The 27,979-nt window shown below is 47.4% G+C and overlaps 1 protein-coding gene across 2 annotated transcripts in view; it reads right to left on the reverse strand.

Annotated features, from left to right (window-relative positions):
* Nucleotides 1-27,979, reverse strand: part of GRIK3 (glutamate ionotropic receptor kainate type subunit 3) — a 124,580-nt gene that overhangs the window by 49,168 nt on the left and 47,433 nt on the right. For both annotated transcript variants that reach the window (XM_030964669.1, XM_030964670.1), the window contains exons 2-4: nt 5,530-5,706; nt 4,524-4,781; nt 2,906-3,087 (exon numbers count right to left, since the gene is read on the reverse strand). In XM_030964669.1, coding sequence (XP_030820529.1) covers nt 2,906-3,087; nt 4,524-4,781; nt 5,530-5,706 — 617 coding nt within the window. The remainder of the gene's footprint in view (nt 1-2,905; nt 3,088-4,523; nt 4,782-5,529; nt 5,707-27,979) is intronic.

Consider the following 27,979-nt stretch of genomic DNA (forward strand, 5'->3'; position numbering starts at 1 on the left):
GGAGCACATTTCAGTCTGTGAGAAAGGTCACCTTGAAGCTGGTGGCTGGCGACAGGAAGATTCCTGTGGGTTTGGCTGGGATGCTGACTGTGTGAGCATGTTTTCTGGAGAAAACACATGCAAGAGCACTTTAAAATCCCCACTGATGGGAAAGTGACTTCAAGTCCCCCCAGGAAATGTTTGCTTCCCTTGGTTTTTTTGCTAAAATTACTAGGGCGGAATTTACCTCCGAGGAAGGAAGTGACAGTCTGAAAAGAAGTGAGATGTCAAAAAAAGGGAAAAGGAAAGGATCTGGATTGCAAGCCTAGATATTGTGACTCCAAAGTGTGATTTCACCCCAGGTTTCCTGCTCTGCAAGTAGCTTTTAGAGAGTCTTGGGGCTGTCCCTGTGGCCATTCACCATCCCGTCCCCCAGTTTGGTCAGTGCATCCAGGGGACTGCAGTGAAGCTCTCTCCCTCCTGCACACCCTGGTTCAAAGAGCTGAAGCAGGGAATGGCACCTCAGTGTGAGAAGCACCCGTTAGTGATGGGGAGCCAATCTGGAGCAAATAATGAGATCCCAGTTCATGATTTACAGCTGGATCACTCTGGCCATAGCTGAGGAGTCCAAACCTGCTGTCAGAAGGAAGCTCCAGCTTCCCAGCCCTGGCAGCCTGGGGCAGGATGCGTCTGGGTTTGTGGGGAAATGAATAAATGATCATCCTGGTGGATAAGTCACAGGCAGTGGCCGGGATGAGAGCAGGAGCTCTGTCAGAGCTGACAGGCACAGCTGTGCCCTGCGGAGCACAGAGGCTGCTCAGGACAGCCTGGGAGCAGACCTGGAGTGACAGCAAGGGACCAAAACTGAGGGAGAATGGAGAATCTGAGGTAGAACAGGAAAACTTCACTAGCAGGACTCACTCTCTGATAGGTTTCTACAATTATTTGTTTTCCAAGAGGGCAAAATAATGGATGGTTTGATGTCTGGTCACTCCAAGGGACCCAGGCTGGAGCAGTAGGTGACAGTCTCATCTGTACAGTGGTGCTGGCTCATGTGGTGTCACTCATGGATTACTAATCCATGCATTTTTTGCTACTCCAGTTTAAAAACCTGCCCAGATGATCAGTGCTGTGCTGATCATGGAACCTTGAATCCCTGGGGAGCAAGATCCTGACTGGCACGATTGTGTGCGCACTGCTCAGCCAGAGCTGCTCAGCCAGCACAGGCTGTAGGTGCTCAAACCTTCTGTGTTTTCTGAAGACGTGCAATGAAAGTGAGTGTCAAGTAGTGGAAATTTTAGCATAAGTCTTGTGAGAACCTTGTTGCCATCCATGAGGGTGGCAGCAGGGCCAAGAGACCCCAGGGACTCCATCCAGCCAAATGTCTGCAGAGCTGACTGGTGTAGTGACCAAAATGTTACAAAAGGCACACAATAGCAATAAAATATTAATATTACTGATTCTGGCACAAACAGAATGCTGGGCCTTCCTCCCTGGGTTGGTTTTTTTTTTTTTTTTGCATTCTATTATTTGTTCTGTGCGTTGTTCTTCTTGCTGTGAAGGGAAGCAGACTCCCCTCCTCCAGGAGATGGCTTTGCCTAGCTCGTACTTTCAGTGGAAAAGAAATGAAAGTGGCACCTCTAGGCATACATTTCTTGCTACCGGTAGAAAAGTGAGGAAAATATGAGGTTTTTACACCTCCTAGTCTCCAGCAGATGTGGGTGACCTGCAGGTCGTGGTGCACTGCTCTGAACCTGCCTGATGTCACACACCAGAGTGGCCAGGCATGCAGAGAGCAGTCAGGCTGTGGTTTGGGTTTGTGCAATTTCCCAGTACTGAAAATACACCAGCATTTCCTGAGTAAAAATACACTGTCTTTTATTGCTAAGCTGAAATCCATGGCTTCAGGTCCTGACAAAACCCCAACACACACACAAACCCAGCCAGAAGGACTCAGAGAGACTTGTCTCCCCTAGTCCCCCCTCTCCTCCATCTTCCTCACTCTGCACCAGCGGTGATGAGCTGAGCAGATGGCACAATAAACTATAATAAACTGCATAATAAGTGAGCAGCACCAAACACAACCAGCACGGGAAAATAACTGGCAGGAGACAATGAGCCCCTTCTATTGCTTCCCATAATAATCCCTCCCAGGCTTTCCAAGTTCTCTGAGCACTTCCCTTCATTTTGCATCAAGCAGGCTGCAGGAGAAGGCTCTTGCCTTGTGCTTGCTTTCTCATCCCTTCAGGGGTTTATTTAATCTGAGTGGTGGTGTTGTGCTGGGCTGATAGGAGCAACACTTCCACCAGCTGGTTTTTAGCATCTCTGTGAGAGCTTTTTCCTCTGCCTCATATTGACCCTGAAACCCAAAAGCACTCGGGAATGAGGAGGAGCTGGGGTGAGCAGTAAGAATTCTAGTGGAGGAACTTGTGGAGGAAGAAAGGAGGGAGCCCAAATGAATGGAAAATCACTGACATCTGGCTTAAAGTCCAAGAATTGCAGACGCTGCTGGGAAAGGGACAGAGGATGCAGTCCCTCCTGGCTGGGAGAGCCAGCTTGAATGAAGGGAGAAGGGGGAAGAGGGAAGAAGGCTGGGGCTGTGCAGCTGCAGAGAGAGCCACAGAATTGTCCAGCACCAGCCTGGGCTGGGTGCTGCATTCAGCACAGCCCCTTCTCCTCCTGCAACATTTGTTTGTTCTCACCCACAGCCACTTTATGGTACTTCCAATTTTTCAGTGAAAACACCATTTTCTGTAGAAATCCAGCAGTATCCTTGAAGGATGGACATGCTCTAGCTTTTAGTGTGGCTGTGGATTGCAGCCCAAGGGAAAGCTGCACCCAGGGAGATGCCACTCTTCATTACAGCCACCCCACACCCATGGGCTCCTGGGCAGCCACTCTGCTGTCCTGCTGGCCCCCTGCTCACCTGCTTGAGGATCTGAGCTGCCATCAGGTGGCTGCAGTCGAAGATGATGCGGAATTCCCGGCCCCGCTTCATCTCCTTGAGCAGCGGCCGGGCGTCGTCGGTGTCCAGCGGGAGCTGGCGGATCTTCAGGCGGATGTTGTAGCGGGACGGGGCCATGATGAGCTCCTGCAGCCGTATCAGGCCTTCAGGTGTCACACAGAGACAAACCCACAGCGTTACAGGGCTGCCTTCCACACTGCTGGGCCACAGCGGCTCAGTGCTTCCCCTGTTCTCCACGGAATGGGATCAGGACCAGTATCCATCCATCCATCCATCCATCCATCCATCCATCCATCCATCCATCCATCCATCCATCCATCCATCCATCCATCCATCCATCCATCCATCTATCCATCCATCCATCCATCCATCCATCCATCCATCCATCCATCCATCCATCCATCCATCCATCCATCCATCCATCCATTCCTCCTTCAAATGGCCATTGCCAAATCAAAGCCAAGGTGCCAGACATCAACCATTGACCCCAGAGGAGCTGTTATAGGACAGAATGGCTTTTCCTGGTGGTTCCCTGCCACCACTGCAGCCAGTAGAGCTGGATGGGGTCCCTGCACTGGGTAGGAAGGGGAGAACAGTAGGTTGGTCCTAACCTCACAACCTCTGAGATCACAAAAGACTTTCTTAAGGAGATGTGCCCTTGAGAAAGGACAGGATGTGGTAATCAGCTGCACAACAAATTAAAATCTGCATATTTACCATGCACAGTAGCAAAAGGCAAAAATGAATATGCGCTTGGATTTATGAGTTGCGTAGATCGTAACGGTCACTTAATCACAACTCGTAACTTCCTACTACCCTCAGAATTCATTTCTGTTTCCTGCACAAGGCAAAGAGCCATGGTGAACTCAGCTGAGCAGGAATTATTGGAATCTGAGGTTGCAAGGAGAATTTCAGCAGATGCCTATTGCAAGGGGGAAGAGAGAAGTGTGTCCCTCTGCACAGAAAAAACACATTAGAATATGCCACGAAGGGAACATACTGTGACCCACATTTGCAAAACAGGAATGTCAAACTGTGTTCTCATCAGCCCTCCCCTTAAGAAACCATTTGTTTTAGTGAAATTAGGTTGGACAGGCTATCCAATGTGGCTTTTGTTTTTTTGGGGGGTCTATATCTAGAGCTGTGCAGCACTTTGCTTTGTTTAACCGTCAACAGCTTTTCCTTACATGAAGAACTTTGCCAGCTCTGTGTTACAGAATTATCCAGAAAACAAAAAACCTTTCCAGAACTGCTTTTGGTTTTAGCTGGGAACTGCTCCCTCCATGGCAGCTTTTCTGTTGCAGAGCGGCACCACAGTGCCAAAAGAGCCAGGCTGAGATGGTCACCCCATGCTAATGAACCCCTCCATGCCAGCTCACAGCCCCGCTTGCTGAGAGCTTTATGAATGAAATACTTAGAAAACTCCCAGGGCCTCCCACAGCACTGTCTAGAACTCCTGGGAACCCCTCACTGCACGGGGCATCATTTGGCACTTGAGAGGGTGCATTGGAAAAGCTCCCAAAGAGTCCCAGGACATAAAATCTCCAGGATTCCTTCCCTGAGCCCCTCTTTTACCCACCTGTGCTGTCATCGTACACCACGGTGGCCGACCTCCACTTCAGGTACTGCACCAGGTCCAGGATGGCGTGGCTCAGGGAAGCATAGTCAGGATACAGGTTGACATAGAAAGTGTCCTTGTTATCCAAAGGGTGATGCTTCCATCGGAGCTGGATGTGGGGCACTTCCAGGGCGTTGCAGATAGACTGGACAGCGTTGGTGCAGGAGCCTTGGGAAGGTCCAAATATTGCAACGACCCCCAGAGCGAGCTGGTCACAGGCTGCAGGGGGAAGGCAGGGATGTCAGCTAAGCCTGGGGAGGCTAAGCATGGGGCAGCCATGGGCACAGCCCTGACACTTGTGGGCAATGACCCAGCCCTGATATTGGGCAATTACAGCAGTGATTGGGCACAGAGAGAATGATTTATGCCAGGTGGGTAGAGACACAGAGGAGTGCCAGGCTCCTCCAAGGGAGCCCCCTCCACAAAACCATCTGAAAAGGGACTGGGGGTCACTGGGCTGGCTGGGAGCTGATAGCTCCCTCCTGCTGATGTCCCTCCAATAGCTGCCAGCTCAGGCAGCAGGTTTCCTTTCTCCCCAGCCAGAATCAAGCTCCACGAGCCCTCAGGTCACCAGCTCGCAGCCTTTGCTGTGCAGTCCGTCCCCTTCAGCAATTCAAGTGTGCTGCTGTTATCCAGTAATCAAAAGTGACTGTTGTGAAGAGAACAGAACATCCACGCGATGGATGTGAGCACTGCCAGGGATGCAGCGACACAAACACAGGCATGGCCTCCAGACCTCAGCTCAGGATTAGAGCAAACTTGAAAGGAGTTTTCTGAGGTTTCAGAGGCAAAGAAAGGTAGTTGTTCCCCTTGTATTAAAATGCCTCTGGAAGGTCAGCTCCAGCAGGAGCTCTCATCCAGATCACTGGTGAGAGCAGGACAGAACAAGCTGCTGGTCTGGAAACCAGACCTTTCTTCTGCTGAATAAATGGCCACAAAGCTGCTCAGAAGTTTGCTCTGCTCTTACCTTTCTTGGTTGCTTCAAAGCTGTCGTGGAAGTGTATCCTCTGGATGTCATAGGTGAGGGTTGTGTTGGGCAGCAAAGTTCTGTTCCTGTTAATGATGTTGGCGGAGAATCTGAAGGCTTGTTCCTCAGCACTCATCACCTGCGTGTTGGGGCCATCTGCGTACTCAAAGATTCCTCCTGCAAGACAAAAAAAAAATCCACCATTGAGCCACAATTTGTTTCACAAACTTATGCAGCAAGGACAAGAAAACTCTTGGAATGTTTGCAGGTGGAGCAGGGCTTGCTTGAGGACCTGTCCTGTACTGAAATGAAGATATGAAAACTCGGGTTTTTCTTATAGTCTGGTCTATGAGAATATTCAGGGTGGCAGTAACAGGTGGTTTAAAGTCTTGGAATATTTTTACGAGCTAGATAAGTGGTTTCCCATAAAACTTTAGGACCAGACCATGGGAAGTGGACAGGCTTATTGCCCATGGTCTGTTGTCTGAGGAGTTACTGGGTACAAAACTGGCACTGCTCTCCTCTTGAAATCCTCCTGCCTCATCCCCCATCTGGTCCTTGCACGAGAGACAGGCAGGGCAGTGCTGCTGCTGGCTATTTTCAGTGCCATTTTCAGTCCCCTTCTCCTTTTTTATTGTTCCTCATGTTTAGTTCCCCAAGTTTTTAATTCAGACCAGCAGAGACTTCTGGATTTGCCTGCACACAGCTCCTCTGCTCAGTAATGCACATCTCAGATGCAGTTTTCCCATGTTCAAAAGTTGTTAATGCCATTACACCTCCCCAAGGGCAACAAGCTCATGTCACAACATGGCTGGGTTTCTTGGCTCTGTGTCTGTGAGTCTTGTCCTCAGTTCCCACTGACAGCCACTTTAATTGGAGTGACTTGGTGCAGGCATGGGTTATGTAATGAAGTGTCCTTGTCTCTGAGACGCAGGAGCCACCCTGAGCCCCTCACAGAACCGCCGAAAGACACAAACCTTGCTCGTGTTTTATTCAAAAGTAAATAAAAATAATTAATGGATGAACGAAATAAGCAAGTACAATTGGTAACAGATGGTCTCAGGGTTCATTAGCAGAAGGAAAAACCTTCCTCTTCAATTTAAGATAGTCCTCAAATGTTTTTTTGTAGACAACAGATGTCTGCTCAGCCCTGCTGGCTTTCAGGCAATGCCATGAATCCTCCTCCAGCAGCCTGGGAACATTTTCTATAGTTTTGTGGCAGTTTGGTGCTGGCCAGGAGTTCCAGTTTGGCCAGAGCCAAGCTGACAACTTCACTGATGGCCATGCTCTGGGTGTCCTCCTGGAAATGTGACCAGAGCCATGGACTGGGTGAAGCACAGGAGTGATGGTTGGAGATGTTCTCAGCAAGGAAACAGAAGGATTTGCAAAAAGTCTCTAACTTTCTGCTCCCCTTGATTGTGACAAGTCCCTTTCCTCCTCTTCCTCTGCAGTCTTTGTGCATCTTGTCCCCAGTTGTGAAGTGAGTGTGGGAATTAATTTGCATTCATAGACAGAAAATAAGTTTGAGCTGTTTCCTGCATGTCTCTGCTAGAAAAAAAACACTGAACTCAGTGCTAATTTTGGTAATAGGCAGAAGAATAGAGAAAAAAGAGGCTGAATGCTCATTCTGGAGTGTCATTTCAGTCTCACGTGATTTTCAGCCAGTCACTCATGGGCAGGTTTTCAATCCAGACTGGTGAGCAGCGTAGGCAGGAGTGTAGCAGAATTGTCCATGTGCCTCATTCTCACTGGATTGTGCCAAAACATTTGGGTTTTGACTGGTGCAAAAAAAATTATTCATCCACATCAGAGTTTGCAGATGCTGGCAGCTCAAGTTTCTAAGGGCAGAAGAAAGTTCATCTACAACATTAAATCATGCACAATAAACAAAACTAAAGTGAATGTGAGATTTACCCCATCTCTCTGTTCAAAGCTTCACTGTCCAGACTGTTTAGCCAGGTTGGTTTTTTTTCTATCATTGTCCTGAAGTGATAACTGGTAAATGTTACATTGATTATCCACTAGCTGGCATTAGCCTTTCTCCCAGCCCAGCACTTCCAAAGTTGCTTTGGAGCATGTCTTATTATGAGATAATACAGAAGGGCTGGGAATGTGGATTATTGGTGTTTGAGCCTAAATAAATTCCTGTTCCAGACATCCAGCTGGATATAATAGGCTTTTTGGCAGGAAAGAATTTTCTGTGCAGCCACCCAGCACCTTGAGCTCAGGCCCAGATGATGAGAGAGCTAACAGGCAGCAGGGATGTGTTTCTGTGCATTTCCCACTGCTGGGAGCACACCAGGAATACTCTGGGACATTGGGAATCTCCTTGAGGTGCTGAGGGCAGCCAGGGCATGCCCAGCCTGGTGTTTGCTCAGAAACTGGGGGGACTGGGAGCACCTGATGGTGCTGGGAGTACTCTGGGAACACTGGGAATACCCTGGTGTCACTGTAATATTTTCTGAAAAATCCTTTCACCAGGATTTTTCTCTTGGGAAGCTGAGAAGCCTCAGCTTCTCCCTGTTTTGTTGCTTTGGAATGTGATTTGGAGATTGTTTATCCAAAATGTGAATTGTTTTTACTTAATGACCAATCACAGCCAGCTGTGTCAGGACTCTAGAAAGAGTCACAGGTTTTTATTGCTCATTCTTGTTAAACCTTCTGATGTATCCTTGTCTCTATTATTTAGTATAGTTTTAGTATAGCATTCTTTTAATCTAATATATATCATAAAATAATGAATCAACCTTCTGAGAACATAAGAGTCAAATTCATCTCTTCCCTCATCCTAGAAACCTCACAAAAATCACACTCTGGGAATACTGGGAGTACTCTGTCACATTGGGAATCTCCCTGAGGTGCTGAGGGCAGCCATGGCATGCCCAGTGTGGTGTTTGCTCAGAAACTGGGGGGACTGGGAGCCCCTGATGTCAGATCTGTGCCTGGCACACCCCTCTGGATCCTCCCATCCCTCTTGGCTGCACGCCGCTCCTTCAGAGACGTTCACTCCCATCATTATTTAAAGAGCCTAATAACTGGCTTGAAACAGCTGATTAATGCATAATCTTCATCATGATTACACAGCATAACTAGCATTAATTTGCAAAGCCAGCTAATTGTGAAAATAATTGTTGCAGTTCTTCCATTTGAGCAAAATGGAGACGCTCAGCTCGTGGCGTTGAGAGCACGAGGGGTGTGACATCAGCTGGCTGATGGCCAGGCTGGGGGACCCCAGGGGACCCCTGAAATCCTCAGCAGGAGAGATGAAGGAGCAGGGCTGGACAGTTGTGGGCAGCTCAAGCTGATCCCACAGGGCCCTTGGGCAGAAACCTCACCCGGCTTCACTCTCAGAGATGAGAGTCAATGGGTGTGAAAAGCTCACAACAAAAGTCTCCACTTTTACACACGTCACACCCACAAATCCCACCCAAGAGAGTTAAACTTGAGCTCTTTTAGTGCTGCTGTCCCTCTCTAAACCTATTTTGGCAGCTAGTTCCCATGTCTTGCAGATCACTGGATGCTCTGTGGTGCTCGTGGCCTTTCCCACTCTTTCCTGTCTGTGCAGGTCTCAGCTCCTCATTCCTTCTTTCTTCCCATCCTGTGGCTTGGCAGAGAGATAAAAGATGGCTGTGACAAGGTCTGTCATGCTTTGTGACACCCTCCTGAGGTTTGTGAGAGGATTTGCTGCCTGATTTTGTGTGTGCTGTTCCTTGACCGGTCAATAGAGCCCGAGGTCTCCCCACTGCAGCACCAGGTGCTGTTCAACGCACATTGAAGTTTATCAATTCAGGTTGACTTTGTTTGCATAGCTGGTTTTTCTCTGGAAACCTTTTTATGCCATGTTTGAGGGCCTTTGGTGCAGTGGGATCTGGGACTGGGAGCCAGCCTTGTAGGAGATGCCTCACACAAGCTGTTGATGAAGGCTTTCAACCCTTATCACTTATTTGACATATTTTTTGATGAAGTAATCCATTATTTTATCTGACTTCTTGGATTTTAAAATCAATCCCAGGCAGGTTAAATAATTATTCAGTTGTCTTTTACTCTTAAAGCAGACTAATTGCTCCCTGGAGAATGTCAGCCAGCGTATGGGAAAACACACTAATTACAATCAGCTTCGTGTCTGACTGTTTTATGTTATTTTATTTGATGACCTCGACATCACTGCTAAGGTGAGGAGTTTTCAAAATCTGAAATGAGATCCCAGAGCAAGTGCCTGAAACTCCCTTTGGGTCTAGAGCAGCAGTGGGGCTGGGCAGGCAGAAGGAGCCTGGCCTGGCATAAGGGGGAGTTTGGCTGAAAACCACAGAGGCTCTCACTCAGAGCAGCAGAACCTGAGCCTCTGTTCAGGGTAAAACCTGGATCCCACAGAACACCTAAAATCCCACTGATGGCAATAATAACAGGCCCAGGTCTGTCTGCATCCACAAAACTGCACTGCATCCTTCTGTCCCCAGGGATGCTGGAAAACCTTGGGAATGGTTCCAGGAATGAGCCAGAAAGAGACCTGGACATTGTGCTGGGAACTCTCCTCCACTGCTCCAGTGATCCCAGGACAAGGCTGCATGGGCTCAGTGCCAGTGCAGTTATTTTTAGCTTTGTCAGGAGCTAAATCAAGAAAGCCAAAGTATTTTAGGTTTTTATTTCTCCCCTCTTTTGCTTTTTACCAAAACAAACAGCTTTCATTCTCAGAAAGAAAATTCCAGCAGCCCTCAGCGCACGGTGTGATCTCTTATCTTCTACTCCTTATAAATCACGGAGTTATTTAGCTTTGAAGAACAACTATTTCTGATAACACTTTTCTCTCCCCCGCTGACAGTGTTGTTCACACATTTAGACAGCTCTGACAGCCTCTTTCCATGTGACATCCAGGAAGAAATACCTGGTTTGAGAGAGCTCTTACCCAGGATGGAGCTGGCAGAGCTCCTCAGGGACACGGGAGCTCCTCTTCCCTCTCACAGCCTTTCCACGCCCAGAGCTGTGGCTTTTGTGGTTTTTGGTTTTTTGGTTTTTTTTTCCTCTGAGGTTATAAAATGTTTTTGCTGTTGCCTTCTGAGGCATGGGATTTGCCCTCTTCTGAGGACAAATCACTCTATTTTGGGGACAGTATTAGCAAATGGGCCAATGCGGGCAGGTACACAGAATTTAGTGTGTACTAAATTTCCCTGAGGCAGAGAGCGGAGAATCTATGGAGAGTCTTCCTCACACAACTGCCTCCCGGGGAAGGCTTGGAGAACCTGACACTGCTGCTTGGCTGAGAAATCCAGTGGGGAGAATCTCACTGTCATGGCCCAGGTCCCCTGAGAGCTGCTGTTTATACAGCAGCATTATATAGAAAATGAGATAACACTGCTGGGAAGTGAAAGAAAGTTCCCTGGAGCACGAGATTGTGCCTGGGAATGGAGCTTCAACTCCCAGAGCCTGTCCGTGCTGGGGGATTGTGGCAGTCTCAGGTGCAATAATAAGGATGCAGAGAGAGCCGGGAAATCCAGAGGGCAATAAACACCAGCAAAACAAAAAGGGAAAGCTGTTGGGGAAGATGAAACAGGAAAGCCTTATAAATATGATTGCCTGGCAAAAGATTTTGAGAATATGGAAACTCTAAGTGAGACTGAAATGAAAGCAAGCTTTGAGATCCCTCAGTTGCTGAACAACTGGAAAACAATGGCATGGCCAGCTGAAGGTGATCCCCTTTTGATCAAACAACACCCTCTGCTTGCAGACAGGCCCAAGGCTCAGAGCAGACCCTGCTGGCTTGGCAGAAGGGGCCCAAAGAGGAGTTTTTAGGGTTTAAAATGTAACCCAGTGTGGGAATGTAATGATTCTTATAGGCTGTATGGAAATGCTGTAGGATTTGTATCTTGGACTAGATTGGTTAGTGAGAATTAGAATATTCAGCACAGAAGATTTATTGTATTGTAATGGGAACCTCGCTCTCTTACCTTTTTTACTCCCTTACGCTCTTACCCTCTTACTCTCTTACCCTCTCATCCTCTCTACCTCTCTCTTCTCTCAGCCCTGCTCTGAGCTGTGGCTGGCAGCTCCCAGCAGGGCCCCTTTGCAATAAACCACAAGTTCCCAGCCCTGGCTTCAGAGATCTCTGGTCTCCATCCGTTGCGACCGTCCTACCCCCCGACACTCCTACACAAAGCAACGACAGATTTATTCACAAGAAATCTCTCCTTGCACCTTCCCCCGAGGAGCTGCTGCAGTGAGATGCTCCAAGAGTGTGCCTCAAAGAGCTGGTCCTGTGCTCAGCCCAGCACAGAGCAGAGCCCCCGGGTCTGGTGTTGATGCCAGCTGGTCCCCAAACAGAAACAACCCCACCCTATAAACTGCTGAGGGAGGAAAGCAGCGCCAGGAGCACTGGGGGCTCCCATCCTTCCAGAACCCTTATTACTCCTGGGCAGCCCTTGCTGGCAGAGAGGTGCAGTGGATCCCTGCCCCAGCCCTCCAGAGGCTCCCATCCAGCCCTGTGTGGCAGAGGCAGCATGCTGGGATGTGCCCTGCAGCAGGACCACGGAGCTGCTCCATGCCAAGGCAGCGAGCACAACTTGTGAACTGATTGAGACAAACCTTCTGGGAAGGAGCTGAAAATAATTCCCGTGGTCTGTCAGTGGGTTCTGGGTTTTGACAGAGCGGCAGGATCTGAGTCCCTGTCCCCTTCAACTGCTGCTGATCATGCACTGGCCCTGTCACTTCAGCGTGGCACTGCTTAATGTGATGCAGCACAGCCACGGATCCAAAGCAATTTCAGGCTTCATCAACGCGCATCACGCAAGAGAGCCCCGGCTCGGGGCTGAGCTGGCCCTGCCCACGGGAGCTCCTCGCTCTGGATGCTGATTGCTAAAAACCCAGGAGCAGGATCTGCCTGGAACGTGGGGAGGGATTAACCTCAGAGCCGGCGTGTCTGCATCGCTGGCGCTCACACGCTGCCTGCCTGCGCTCTGCATCTCTTTTGTGTGAATTTAAAAGGCACCAGCCTGTCCCTGAGCTGCTCCCACCCGGGCAGCTTCCCTGGCTCTCAGGTCCAAGGCATTTCCACCTGCTTTTGCCGAGTTTCATGGGGCTGATCGAGCCCATGATGTACTTGCCCACCCAGGAGCTTTCCCTGTGCCCACGATGCCCTACAGACCAATAGGGTCAAGCAGGGGCTGAGCACAGGCCCCTGGGCTTGGGTCTGGGTGTTCCTGAGCTCCCCAGCACATCTGGCTGGATTTGCTGCTGGATATCCTTGGGAAGAGGCAGGACATGGAGCTTGAATCCCCTGTGAGCTCAGAGGAGAGACAGGCACACTCCCCCAGTGTCCAGGAGCTTGCTGTCCCCAAATGTGACCAGGAATGTTTTTATTTCAGCTGCTGTGACCCTGCATCATGCAGCCAAACCTGAGTGGGAGCAGTCCTGCTGTCACCTGCTTGCCCCAGCCCCCCACTCTGGTCACTCTGGGGGTGTCCCTGGGACCCCACGGTGGCTGGTGGAGGAGCTGATGGACAGAGATGCATTCCCAGTGCCTCTGATTCCACCACCTGGTGCAGCAGGAGGCACAGCCAGGTACTTGCTGAGTAATGCCAAGGAAATGAGTTCAACCAGAAAATCAGATACACAAAGTGTGAGTGTGTCCCACGAGGAGGGATTTCCCACCTGCCAGGACAGAAATCCCATCACAGCACGCTGAGCCATTCCCAGGAGACGGTGTCTCCTTCTTTTCTCATTTTTGTATTGAATATGCAAAATCCTGTTTCATTTGCTCTGAATTAGGCACTTCATGTCACAGGGGGTGACATTCTTCTATGTATAAGCTGCTTAACAGATGAGCAGTCAAGTGGCAAAGCAATACATTATTAATGCTTCTGGTTAAATTAACTGATTAAAACCACTGGAGCTAAAATGTATGTATCAGCACTTTACTCGCACTAAATGAGGAATTAATGGAACATGGCAGGTTGTGTTTTTAATGAACAGTAGATAGGGAAGGTCTGGAAAGGTTTGTCACTGCTCCTGGGGGTGACCTGTTGCATTCTCAGCTGGATGCTGGCACTGCTTGTCCCCACAGGCTGGGGTGTCACCCTGATTTTTTAAGATTTTCCAAGCCTTCTGATGTTTACATTCTTGTAATGAACTTCCTCACACACTTTATGTAAATAACTCATTGTTTTGCATTGTTTTCTGGAGGAGGAGAAATTTGATAGACTGTCGGTTTGTCCAGTGTCATTGGAGAGGTGGCGCTGTCACCCTCCAATCCACTGTCACTTTTGGAAATCTATAAATGTTGGAGTCAGAAATTAAACTGCCCTTTTTTCACCTTGAGAGCAGCAGTGTGTGCACATCGTGCTGATTTTGTCCCATAGTGACACCAGGGCATGGCCAGCACAGAACAGAACAGGCTGTGGTGTCACCCTGATATTTTCTGAAAAAATCCCTTCACCAGGATTTCTTTTCCTGGGAAGTTGGGAAGCCTCAGAGAAAAATATAAATAATAATTATCTGATCCTCTTCTCCTGTGTTTGCTGCTTTAGAACATGGTCTAAAAGTGGTTTACCAACAGGTGCATCTTTGATTGGTTCTATATTAATTATTTTTACTTAATGACCTACCAATCAAACCCAGCTGTAAGTGACTCTCTGAGGAGTAATGAGTTTTTATTATTCATTCTTTTCTAACCTTTGGATATATCCTTTCTGTTTCTTTAGTAGAGTTTTAGTACATAATTTATTTTAATATATTATGGTATGATATGATATAATAATGATATGATATGATATGATATGATATGATATGATATGATGATATGATATGATGTAATATAATATATTAGAATGTAATAGAATACAATATAATGTAATATAATATGATATGGTATTATATAATACAATATGATATTATGTAATGTAATGTAATGTAATCATTAAGAAATCTGTTGCTAACTTAATTTATTTCTGCTGTAACAGCATGGAAGGCTTTTGATCTGAGATTAGCTTTTGATCTGCGATTAGTAATATAATATAATATAATATAATATAATATAATATAATATAATATAATATAATATAATATAATATAATATAATATATATAATACTATATGTATTATATAATACAATATGATATGATATGATGTGATATGATATGATATGATATGATATCATATGATATGATATCATATGATATGATATGATGTAATATAATATATTAGAATGTAATAGAATACAATATAATGTAATATAATATGATATGGTGTTATATAATAGAATATGATATTATGTAATGTAATGTAATATAATATCATATAATATAATACAATATGATATTATGTAATGTAATGTAATATAATATCATATAATATAATACAATATAATATGTATTATATAATACAAGATGATATGATATGATATGATATGATATGATACAATATTGTATGATATAATGTAATGTAATATAATATCATATCAATCATTATATAATAAATCATCCTTCTACGAATACAGAGCCAGATTCATCCCTTCCCTCACCCTCACAAACCCCACACTGTGGGTGGTGGGTGATGTTCCTGGGGGTCCCTGTGACAAACACCACACTGTGGCTCCTAGAAACAAATTCTCCTTGCAAACCCTCCTCGTTTGGCCTAATTGGCAGCGTTTCCTGTGCCATGCTCTGAACAAGCTGTTCTGGTGTTGCACGTTTGACATCTGAGCGAGAGCGTTCGCTGCGGCGTAACCCCGGCCAAGGGAGCGGATCAAAGCGCTAATCTCAGATCAAAAGCCTTCCGTGCTGCTACAGCAGAAATAAATTAAGTTAGCAACAGATTTCTTAATGATATTTAAATTTCTAATTTGCATAACACATGATTAAAATGAAATGGGCTTGCTTGCTTTTTTTTTTAAAGCGGCTCAATTAATTGAAAAAAAAAAAAAAAAGCGGCGTCATAATCTGAGAGGAACAGATTCCCATCAAGATAAAGGCAAGGAAAATGTCATGAATCTTTTAATTTACACAATATTCAGATCACAGGAAATGCAAATCTCCCAAAGCGGCCATGGGGTTGCAGCCTCAGAACTCCCCTAGGGGCTGACACCACATCCCACCACTGCCCTCCTGGCTGGGAAAGGCTCCCACAGGCTCTGAGCGGTTTATTTCTCTGCAAAATTATTTCTCTGGCAGCTTTGGGCTAGTTATGCTTGTTTTGTTCTCATTATGGGACACCTGACCAGGTATCTGGGCTCCCTGGCATTATTTACCTGCTCAGATTTGTGTGTGAGCTGCCCAGAATTTAACCATGGAGTCAATTCCAGCCTCCACTCTCTGCCACCCCACTGCCAGGGAGGGGCAGCTGGACTGGACTGTGCCACCAGTCCCCCCATTCCCATCCCTGCTGCCCTCCCCAAAACCTCACTGGAGCAGCCTAAACTCAGCAGAGGTGTCCTGGCAATCACTGAGGCTGGATAAATCAGGCACACTCAAGTGTCACTTTTATGGCCGTGCTCTGAGCTGAGAGCACGTGTTACACTGCAATATATGGGGGGGAAATGGGGTTGAAAGCTTCAAATTACTGTAGATGTGTAATCCAGGGTTGAGGTGGCATGGCTGGGAGTGTGTTTTCTGTGGGGTTTTATTGCCCTGTGGAGGGGTCTGGGGTGTCCATCGGGGTGAGGTACAGAGCAGGGAGTGAGGCCACACTGAAACACAAATCCCACCTCGTGCCAGGCTTCTAACAAAGCTGCAGGGTGATAAAATATTCTGGATTTCTCTTTTCTATGGGCTGGAGAGCTGAGGGCTGGCCCTATGTCCCCTGCACACCCCCTGCCCAGTGTGGAGAGCAGAGCTTCTCCCAAGCAGGTGACTGTTCTTCCCATTTATCCCAGTGCAAACAGGGTCCAAGTGGTTCATTTGTGAAAATTCACTCTAAACTGAATACAGGGTGTTGGAAATCAACCCTCTTCTTTTGGGGGAAAAAAGTTGTCTTCCCAGGTAAACTGGATTTTGCAAATCTTTGAGCTCTGCACTGGGAGACCCCATTGGCTGCACACAGACCTGCCAAGCTAAATTAAAATGCCAATTATTGCATGTTAATTAAATTTTTCTCCAATATTCATTGCTAAGACGCAGCTAATAAATGTTAATACCCAACTGGTATGTAGCATATATTAGACATAAGAAACCTGCATTAAATCCTGCTTTCCATTCACAGTGTAGCCAAACACCAACAGTCAACTTGTTTCTCACTCTTGCATTGCTGCTTCCAAAACTTGGGGCCTTGACTGAGACAAGGCATTGAATGGCAAATGCAGTTCTGCAAATATTATGACACATTGTTTGTCATCTGCCCTAAATATTTAACAGTTCCATTTTGCAAGATTTTTTTGCCACATGCTGAGTATTTTGCTCCTGATAGATGCTAAATTTGACTGAGGGAATGGATTCCATTCAGGAGCTGACAGCCCCAAAACCTTGTGAGGATCTTTGCTGTTGGCATCCTCTGTTTAAAAGAAAGCAGAGAAGGGGAGAAAAAAACCCCACAGAATGCCCTGGGAAAATTGTTCCTGCTTAATCCCATCTCCTCTCCTCAGAAAATCCTTTTTGTAGGAAGAGATCAAAGGTCTGTAACAGATTTCAACAGGTCTCCAGGAAGTGTGGGATGCAGAGGGAGTGACCTGCCCCTGCTGCTGGTGCTTGGGGCAGCCAAAGGTGTAATTGGGAGATTCAGAGACTGATTTTGCCTTTTCCTCTTCCTATTTTAAATGTTTCAGTGTTGTTAAGCAGTGGAAAAAACAGATTTTTCCAGGATGTGGCACTTGCTGGGCACAGGAGGTGGGGGCAGCACAGGGGCCCACACTGGGACCCGTGAGAATAAAAGCTCACAATTTTATACAAATTCCTTCCCAATCTGTCTTGACTGAAATATTTTATGGTGGGAAAGGTCTGCCTGAGGAGGGCATTTTTGAAACCTACAATCTTCAATATATTTTATGAATGGCTATTTTCCCTCTCTTTGTTTTAACCCTCTCCTCCCATTTCTTAATTTTCAATTCTGAATGCCCAGGCTAATTACAGCTGAAAGATTTGCTGGCTTAAAAGAAGCACTTTATTCCAGGGAATGAAAGAAAAAAAAAGGGAATGACAAAAAGGATCTGCTGTGAAAAATGCTTTCATTATTTTCCTGTCATCTCTACTCTTGGTTTGCAAACAGCCACACACAGACCAGGGGATGTGAGGGGACGTGCTGGACCTGCCTGGCAGCAGGGCTCCAAAGGGATTCCACATCCCCTAAATGATCAAAACTGTTGGGGAAGATGAAACAGGAAAGCCTTATCAATATGATTGCCTGCCAAAAGATTTTGAGAATATGGAAACTCTAAGTGAGATTGAAGTGAAAGCAAGCTTTGAGATCCCTCAGTTACTGAACAACTGGAAAACAATGGCATGGCCAGCTGAAGGTGATCCCCTTTGGATCAAACAACACCCTCTGCTTGCAGACAGGCCCAAGGCTCAGAGCAGACCCTGCTGGCTTGGCAGAAGGGGCCCAAAGAGGAGTTTTTAGGGTTTAACATGTAACCCAGTGTGGGAATGTAATGATTCTTATAGGCTGTATGTAAATGCTGTAGGATTTGTATCTTGTACTAGGTTGGTTAGTGAGAATTAGAATATTCAGCACAGAAGATTATTTATGGTATTGTAACGGGAACTTCACTCTCTCATCCTCTTTTACTCTCTCTCATCCTCTTTACCACACTCTTGCCTTCTCTCTCCTCTCTCAGCCTGCTCTGAGCTGTGGCTGGCAGCTCCCAGCAGGGCCCTGCACCCAGGCCCTTTGCAATAACCCACAAGTTCCCAGCCCTGGCTGCAGAGATCTCTGCTCTCTGTCTATCCTGAACTCCTAACCCCATCACTCCTACACAAACCCAGCTTTTAAAAATCTCATGGAGGAGCAGCTGGCATGGGTCTGAGCTGGTGCTGTGCTCTGGACACATCACTGCCCTGGCTCAGGGAGGGTGGCTGGGTGTCCCTGTCACTATGGTGGGTGCCCTGCCAGCTCCCAGCCTGCCCTGGCATTGGGTTTATCCTGCTCCTGCCCCTCTGCCCAGGGTCAGGGCTTGGCATGTACCCATGCAGAGCTGGGTGCTCACAGCAGAACAGGGTCCTGGTCCTGTCTGGGCTGAGCTTTTCCCCTGGGAAAAGGGCTCTGATTGTGCCATGGGAGGGAACTGCACCCAAACACAGCCTGGGGCTGAGCTCTGGGGAGGGCAGCACCTGCTGTGGGCACCCCGCTCAGGGAGGTGAAGGGCACCGAGTGCCATCAGCGCCACGTCAATGCCATCAGCACAGTGTCACTGCCATGATCACCACATCAGTGCCATGGGCAGCATGTCACTGCCATAGGCACAGTGTCACTGCCATGGGCACAGTGTCACTGCCATCAGCACCGTCTGAGTGCCATGGGCACAACATCACTGCCATGGGCACTGTGTCACTGACATGGGCACAGCGTCAGTGCCATCAGCACAGTGTCAGTGCTATGGTACAGCGTCAGTGCCAAGGGCACAGCATCACTGCCATGGGCACTGTGTCTCTGCCATGGGCACAGCATCAGTGCCATGGGCACCACATCAATGCCATCATCACTGTGTCAGTGCCATGGACACCATGTCAGTGCCATCAGCACCATGTCCCTACAGGACTGGGGACTATTGCTCCAAAGGGAGATCCTGCTGTCACAGGATCCACTGCCAATGATCCCACTGCAGATAGATCCACTGTCACAGGGATCCACTGCCAAAAGGATCCACTGCCAAAAGGATCCACTGCCAATGGTCCCACTGCCAGAGGAATTCAGCGTCAGTGGCCCCATTACAGGAGGGATTTACTGCCAGTGACCCCACTGCCACAGGGATCCACTGCCAGTGATCCCACTCCGAGAAGGATCCAATGTCAGTGACCCCACTGCCAGAGGGATTTACTGTAAGTGGCCCCACTGCCAGAGGGATCTGCTGCCAATGACCCCACTGTCAGAGGGATCCACTGACAGATGGATCTCCTGCCAAAAGTATCCACTGCCAGTGATCCCACTCCAAGAAGGATCACTGCCAATGACCCCACTGTCAAAAGGATTCACTTTCAGTGACCTCACTGCCAAAAGAATCACTTTCAGTGACCCTGCTGCCAGAGGGATCTGCTGCCAATGATCCAGCTGCCACCCTGGCAGAGCTGAGCGTCTCAGTAGGAACTGAACCAAGTGTCTGCTAATGAAGCTGAATATTCATTATTATGACTAAACACAGTGAATCACAAATTAAAATGGGTAAATTATTAGCTGGTGGATCAGAAAAGGGGGAATTAGAAAAGCATTCCAATTCTAGAGGAGGTGGAAGAGGAAAGCTTTATTAAGAGATCCAAATCCAGTTAAAACTGAGTGTTAGTCACTGTGCAGGGCTTCACACAGCCCTTTGTCACTTGAGACAGAGGATGTCACTGTGCCACTGGCAGCTCAGCACTGACCTGACCCTGGAACTGCTCACACCAACCCTGGTGCCCTGATGTTTTGTGGAATTCTGAGATTCATCATCATGATCACTGTTTGTTTAATGCTGAGAACACTGTTTCCTCTGCTCCAGAGTTATGAATTACCAAGGATTATGTGTTCAGTGGCTTCCATTGATTCATGCAGAGCTAATTAATGGGATACATCAACCTATCATAAACATGAGCAATAACTCATGCCTCGTTAGCACCAATGAGCAAACTGCTCCAGGGAGCAGGCAGGTCTCTGGAAGGGTTAATGGATCTACTGATTGAAGTGAAACTTCTTTTTCTTTTTTTTTCTGGAATAGGTTTTTTTCTGCCATTTTTTACATTTTAAGGTGTGTCTCCTTTGTAATGGTGTAAACTGGGAGCTGTAAACTGGGAGTAGCATGAATTCAATGGAAAAGTGGTTTGAAGAAGTTTGAGATAAAGGGATATTGGTGAGTGGGAGCTGCAAAAGGAGCTGAGCATGCAGTTGAGCTGAATTTGACTTTAATTAAAAAGCATATTGAAGGAAAAGATTTCTGACAGGAAAGCTGAGGAGTGAAGGGTTCCTATTTCCCACCCTATTTATAAATCAGTGAACACGAGCTGGCATCCTCCTCTCACAGGGGCTGTACAGTAAGCAGATTGTCTGAGGGGAAACCACATCAAGTTGGGCAAAACAATCCTCCTCCTCTTCCTCCTGTGTGTGGGATGAGCAGCAGGGAGCAGCCCCATGGGGGTCACTGCTCCGTGCCTGGACCATGGAATGAACTGGGGACAGAATCCCTGAATTTCCTCTCCTTTACAGATAACTGCTGCAGAACTTGAGTGATATCTTCAGTTTCAGAGTTAAGTGACATAAAGCAAGATTAATCAGTAGAGCTGCCCATGTGAAAGCAAATGCAGAGAGGATGCAGCAGACACCCCCCACTGCAGCACCCAGCCAGTTCCTGCAGCACTTTCTTCTTGAGGCATGTAATATATTTAAAAGCTATTTGGAAAAGATGCTTCTAGCATCTTCTGGCCCAGCAGTAAGTGGGACTGTGCTGAGCAACAGCACGTGAATCTGATTAGATGAAGTGTCGGGTCACTGCCACTTGTCCTCTGCAATACTCAGAATTAAGCTGCTGCATGTCAGAACGCAGGACATGTCTCTGGCTGTCCTGGAGGGCTCCAGCCCCTGCCAGGGGGCTCAGAGACCTTGGCACAGAGCCTAAGACCCCTGTGCCTTTGACTTTGACCCATGGAAAAAATTACCAACCTTATATGAAGAATTAAAAGCCATGAAAGTTTAAGTAGAATGGTAGTGAATTTATCACAGGGTGAAAATGTAGAATTTTAGGGGTTTTTAGAATGGGGGTTCAGGAAGCAAGATGGAGGAATCTGGGCGTGTCCAGCCTTTCTCCTTCTTCTTCTTGGCCTCCATCTTCTGCTGTGATGGTGGCACTTTTGGATTGGTTAAGAGTAGAGACACACTGTCTAACATAGGTGATAGGTATTGGAAAATTATTGTAAATAAAGTACAGGTAGCTCTAAGTATAAAAAGCTGACACCACCCCAAGGGCAGGGACTGTGCCATAACCCGACCTGCCAGACAGACCTCAGCAGGTCAGAGAAAAAACGTTATAGATAAGAAGAAATGAACAACCTTGAAAAGCAGAACAGAAGAATCCTGACTCCTTCTTCAGCTGCCAGGCTGGGAAAAGAGACTCTCTGACACATCTCGGGGTCAGCCAGGAGCACAGAGACTCTGAGACTGCAAACATGTGAGTCCCAGTAAAATCCCAACAAGGGGGCTGGACAGGGGGCACAGGGCTTTCAGGTGCATCCTCTTGCCCTGATCTGTGCTCTCCTACAGCTGCTGTTGACCTTGGCTGCTCTGCCAGGGTGAGTGTGTGCAGTTCCCCTGCTTTGTGGGATTCCCGTAGCTAAAATCCACCAGTAACATCTTGGGGCTGTAATGATGCCTCAGGATTTTAGCTTTTATATTTTTCAAATCCTGTACTGCACTAGTGTGTAACTAAACACACTCTAAACTCCATATAGAATCATAGTTACTGTCTTCAGATTGTGGCCAGGCAATATAATCCTTCTAGGCCTGAGATCCAGGGATGCCCTCTGCCTCAGGCCCCGAAAAGCAGAAACAAAAGTGAATTGTGGGGGGAGAAATTTAGGGGTATCTGACTTCATTCCCACTGTAATTGGAGGATTAACCCCTGATATGTAAATGGACCAAATTTATATCTGTCTGAAAAACTTGTGACCATCTTCCATTTTGGGTGTAGCCCCTGGAGGGGGCTTTGTCTGCCCTAAATATACCTGAAGGCCTTTCATTAAATATATCTGCTTTTACTCTCTTCATTCTGTCTGGCCTCTGTTTCTAGGTAGGCCCAGAAAAGGCAGCAGTAATGATGAGGCTATATGAGGCAGCTCTGGGAATCAGTGGTGGTGCTCCAGCTCCTGTGGTGGGCCTTGCTGCTTGAAATGCAGCAACATTGCAGAAAAGATCTGAAACTAAACCATGAAGTGAGGTGGGGTCTGTCCTTGCCCACCTCCCTGCTGCCCTAGGGGTGCCCCATGGAGGTGACCTTGCCTTCCTTGGAGCTCTGTGCATCTCCAGGCTCTGCTCAGGTCCCTCTTGGGAAAATACTCACAGTGGCGTGAATTATTTCACTTCCTAAGCAGTGTTTATGGAAATGCTGCCAGGCCTTACCTAAGTCAGGTCTCAGCAGACAATGAGTGGGATAACCCAGCTTAGTGCTTCGCTCAGCTTTGTAGGAGAAAGAGAATCCTCCAGCTTTACAGTGCAAAGAGGAAAAACAGACACCAGCTAGAAGGCAAGGGGAAGAGGGATGTGACTTTTGGAGCTTGCAGGTGGTAGGATTAAGGCCCAGGAAGGTGATTCTCTGCTCAGGATCAGCAGTGACCCTGGCTCAGTGTGGATCCTCTCTCTCCTGGCAGGTATGAGGGAGCCAGTGCTGCCTGGAGCTCCAAGTGTGATCCTTTCCCATCCTGCAGCAATAAAATGCTTCTACGCCAATAAACAGGAGTTCATTTCAGTGCATTCGAGCTCTTTGTTCAGTTTTGTGGATTTGGGAGGTTCTTCCCAAAGCATTCATGCTGAACTAACAAATTTTTATTAATGCTTTCAAATGGAGATGAAAATTATGTGTTATCTCAGAGATGTCAGGCTTGATGAAACCAAAAATCCTACAGCTACAACTCCTGTTCCTCCTGCTTTGTTTAGCTGAGCCTTAATGCAGTAATGATCCTGCAGTCCCCTTGGAGATGAAGAGAGAAACCCTGACTGGATTAGCATGTGGAACTCCTTATTCCAACTGGGTTTCTTTTGCTTGCAAGAGCTGCTCTGAACTTCATTCATTAACGTGCTGTGAAAACAACTGAATGGGTTCCAGACATGACTTTCATGACATTTCTTTCCTTTCTCCCCTTACCTACGGAAACCCCCAACTCCTCATTTCTTCCACTAGAGTAATCCAGACACAAGGGTGTCCCAAGTTAATCTCTGGTCAATAGAATCCCCTGGCAGTGTGAATATTGCAGTTGGTCAGAGAGAACCTCACCCTCATTCCCTTGTCTCTCAGGGAGGGATGGCAGCACTCCCAGCCCATCCTGGCAGCACAGGGGTTTGGGGACAGGTGGCTTTGGCTGCCAAGGTGTCACACACCTGGCTTTGGCTGCTGAGGATGTTGTGGCTCTCCTGGGGACACCAGGACCTGTCCCCATGGGCTGGTGGCTCTGCTCAGTCACACTGACGAGCCATGGGCCATGGTCATTAGTGCAGCGTTGTGTGTTGCTTTGTCCTTCACAGATTTTACTGTTAATAATGTTATTTTTAGCTTTCCCTCCCAGAACTCATCCAAGCAGGGGTTGTTCATCTTGCTCAAGTGTATTTTGAAACACACTCTTACAGGGTCTATTGCATGAATATTAGAAACTTATTTTTTCCTTGGGTGTTCTTCAAATAATCCCTGCTTTGAAATGCTGAAACAAAGACACACAAAGGTCTGGCTCTGCAGGGTGAGTGCAAGCGAAAGGTCACAGAGGAACATGGGGGTTGTCTGAGGAGCTAAAGGGATAAATACAAATGCCTTTCTGAACTTTCCTCCTCCTCCTGCTGCTCACTCGCCCCCACTGGAAACACTTTTCCAAAGGAAAGGGGGAGACTTTTCTCTTTTCTGAATCTTTCTGCAAATTTTCATTTTTTAAAGTGGAATCAGATAGTAATAACTGGGCCTTTTCCTGCATTAATACAAGGAATCTTCCCAAAGTCACAGCAGTATTAGAACCAATGGGGCCAATTCCCTCCCTGGGTTTTCCTGTGACCTTTCAAGTCTGCACAGAGCTACACTTTGTATAAATAGACTGAAATAATAGTGAAGGGTGTGGGTTGGTTCTTTAGTTTAGAAGCAAAAAAGGCTTTGCTTAGATAAACACGGCAATCCTGTGCAGAAAGGTCAGAAACTGAGCCCTGTGGGCAGTGCAGGGCTTGCAATAAAAACCTGAATTGTCCCTTGGAGTCACCTCCCCACACCAAAGCAGCCCTGGGCTGCATTTTGGCTGCAGCAGGGCCAGCACCCAACATCTTGTAGGTTTAAACCTGGTGCCTTTAAACTCGTGGGGGACGGGATGGAGGTTTGTACCTGGTGCTGTCACTGGAAGCTGAAACAGGAGCCAGAGCAGCCCATGGATCTCATCCCCCAGGGAAAGGCTGTGCCAGAGCATTATCCTGCCTGCAAACCCATTGGAATAGCCTGGTTGGGGTTTGCTGTGGCTCTTGGAGACCAGGCAGGGCAGTGCCCAGGGCAGTTCAGCTCTCAGGTGTGTAGGGCAGTGCCCAGAGCAGTTCAGCTGTCCAGGTGTGCAGGGCAGGTACTCAAGGTCTCCAGGTGCGCAGGGCAGTTCAGCTCTCAGGTGTGCAGGGCAGTGTCCAGGGAAGGTCAGACCTCCAGGTGCCCAGGTGTGCAGGACAGCTCACCTCTCCAGGTGTGCAGGGCAGATACTCAAGGTCTCCAGGTGCCCAGGGCAGCTCAACTCTCAGGTGCCCAGAGCAGGTACTCAAGGTCTCCATGCCCACCCCACGCTGGGCTGGCAGTGCCCAAGCCAGGAGAGCCCTCTGCCAGGGCACAGCTGTGTCCTACTTGTGTCCCTGCTGCCCTGCCTATTAATGAGCAGGTATTTTAGGGCAGAGCACCGGGGAGTTGGTTTAATTAGCAGGTTACAGGGTATTTGTGCTTAAATTAACTTTGGCTCCATTTCCCTTCCATTGCACAGACTCAGTTAAAACAGAAGTTACTGGTTCAGGGTCCTGAGCAAGAGGCTGTGGCTTCACCTACCAACAACCAGAGGCTGGACTGAAGGCTGTGATGTGACATTCTCCATGGGTGTATAAAAATAAACACATGCAATGGCCTTTCAGTAATTCTGTGCAGGGTTTGGGCATGGGGACAGAGCATAAACACGGCCATAAAATCACTGCAACATCACACTGCTCAATGACAATATCTTGTCTAATTATGGAAAGCTCAGAGACATCCTCAAGAAGATATAAAATGGAAATGTAGGTATGTGGATGGATCCAGGATGAATCCTGAGGAGACTGAGTAAAAGAAGTGGGTATTAATGAGTAGTGCAGACACAAGGACTTGAGGAAATTCAGCTATAAAAAGATGGGGGAAAGGGATTGTCTGTATAACCAGGAAACAGCTAAAACAACAGACCAAAAGGGAGGCATAAAGCTGGAAATTGGGTAATAAATCTCTGCCCTCATCAAAGAAGAGACAGTTCTATTGGAAAATAAAAATAACATTCTAGAACACAACAAAGTGGAATTTATAGTCCAATTAAAAATGCACGACTGAAAAAAACCCAAACCTCAAGTACTTTTCTTCCTACTTTAGGTAGAACGCAGTGAGAACACAGCATATGGTGGGGGCTGATCAGAAACTGCAAGGAAAGAATAGCTTGGATGTAAAATTGACTCAGGGCTTCTCTCAGCCTTGGAGGTGGTTTGCAAAGTCACAGGCTGCCCCAGAGCTGCTGCCTCCCCCAGTCCTGGGAGTCATTTGCTCTCCACCAGCTGAAAGTCTGGCTCTGGTGCTCCAAGAGAAGTTTGGGAAGGGCTTGCAGGGGATGGCTGTGCTGTTTATGACAGGACTGTGGGTGGGGGTCCCAGCTGTGGGTTTCTCTGGGTCTGGATTGAAGGCACTTCAGACAGCAGTTCATGTTCACACTCAGGTGTTTATTATTTCTTATCAGTAAAACAGTCTCACTGCTGTGAGTTCTGCAGCTTTTCATTAGAAGGCACAAAATGGCCAACGATCTCTTGGTACAAGGTCTTTGAAGAATAAACTGTCCAATTAAGAACTGACACCTGGATTATTTTCCCTTTTAACCCAATAACTGATCCCAAAGAGCCCACAATGCAGACTTTTCCACCCAATTACAAAATGCCACCCAAACCCATGGAGAAGAAGGAAGAAGAAGCATGAAGAAGAAACCCAGGATGACACCCTGTGCCCTCCATCTTGCTTCCATCCGCAACCTACTAAAAATCCCAAAACCTCAATTTCTCACCAAGTGATACACCTACACTGCTCTCTATAATGCATTTCACACTTTTGTGGATTCCAGTCTGTTCTGGAATTTAGGAAACTTTCTCCATGAATGAGGGTCACAGTCAGTGCTCCCCTGGGGGTCAGGGCACCCCAGAGCAGACAGAGAAATATTCCCAATGCCCTGGGTTTCCACAACTGTGTGGGGATCTTGTAGGTTTAAACCTGATGTCTTTAAACTCGTGGGAGTTTAAAGGGTGGAGGTTTGTACCTGGTGCTGTCACAGGAAGGTGTAACAGGAGCCAGGAGCAGCCCATGAATCTCATCCCTCAGGGAAATGCCGTGCCAGAGCATTATCCTGCCTACAAACTCCTTGGAACAGCCTGATGACAACAGATTGTCTCATTACAGAGCCCACAAAAACATCTTTAAGCATCATAAAAAACAGAAGTGCAGGTTTGAGGACAAGCCTGTGACTCCCAAATGACACAGAACAGGGGAAGGAACACCAATGTGCTGCACAGGGACAGCAGATCCCTCTTGTCCAGGGCTGGTGGTGGCACTGGGGAGGACAGAGGGGTCCCTGTGGGGTTTCAGCAGGGAGAGAATCCCCCCGTCAGTGCAGGGAGGGAGAGAGGAAAACAAGCCCTGCTGCCATCACAAACACTCCTGAAAACTCAGGGCAGCTTTTGCTTGAGCAACAAAAGCCAAACTGGCCACACAAACCATCTGGAGCTCCCTGTGGGGATTCAATAAACTCCTGCAAATTGCTTCAGACATTTCCCACTCTCTCCACTCATTTTATGTGCAGAGTTCAGCGAGACACTGTTTCCTATTCAAACAACACTTGTCACTTACATTTGGGTCGTTTTTCTTCTCTCTGGCAGTTCTTTGCTTTTCTGGCTCTTTAGTTCCGTGCGTGCCCTCAGTGTGGAGGGGCTGTGAGCCTTGGCAGGGCTCAGGGCAGGGCACAGCAGCCCCAGTGTGGGGTACAGCAGTGTGGGTGGTGCCTTTCCCTCGGCCCTAAAATTACCAGCCAGGCACAGTGAAGGGATAAAGGGTTTTTATCTTGGTATTTAATAAGGATCCTTATGGTGCACTGTGACCGTGTTCACAGGGGTCTTAGGTTGAGGGAAGAGACAAGGATTTGATTCCATGTTTCAGAAGGCTTGATTTATTATTTTATCATATATATTACATTAAAACTATACTAAAAGAATAGAAGAAAGGATCTCATCAGAAGGCTGGCTAAGACTAGAATAGGAAAGAATGATAACAAAGGTTTGTGGCTCAGGCTCTCTGTCTGAGCCAGCTGGGCTGTGATTGGCCATTAATTAGAAACATCCAACATGGGCCAATCACAGATGCACCTGTTGC

The sequence above is a fragment of the Camarhynchus parvulus genome, chromosome 23 (assembly GCF_901933205.1).
Source record: "Camarhynchus parvulus chromosome 23, STF_HiC, whole genome shotgun sequence".
Lineage (NCBI taxonomy): Eukaryota > Metazoa > Chordata > Aves > Passeriformes > Thraupidae > Camarhynchus > Camarhynchus parvulus.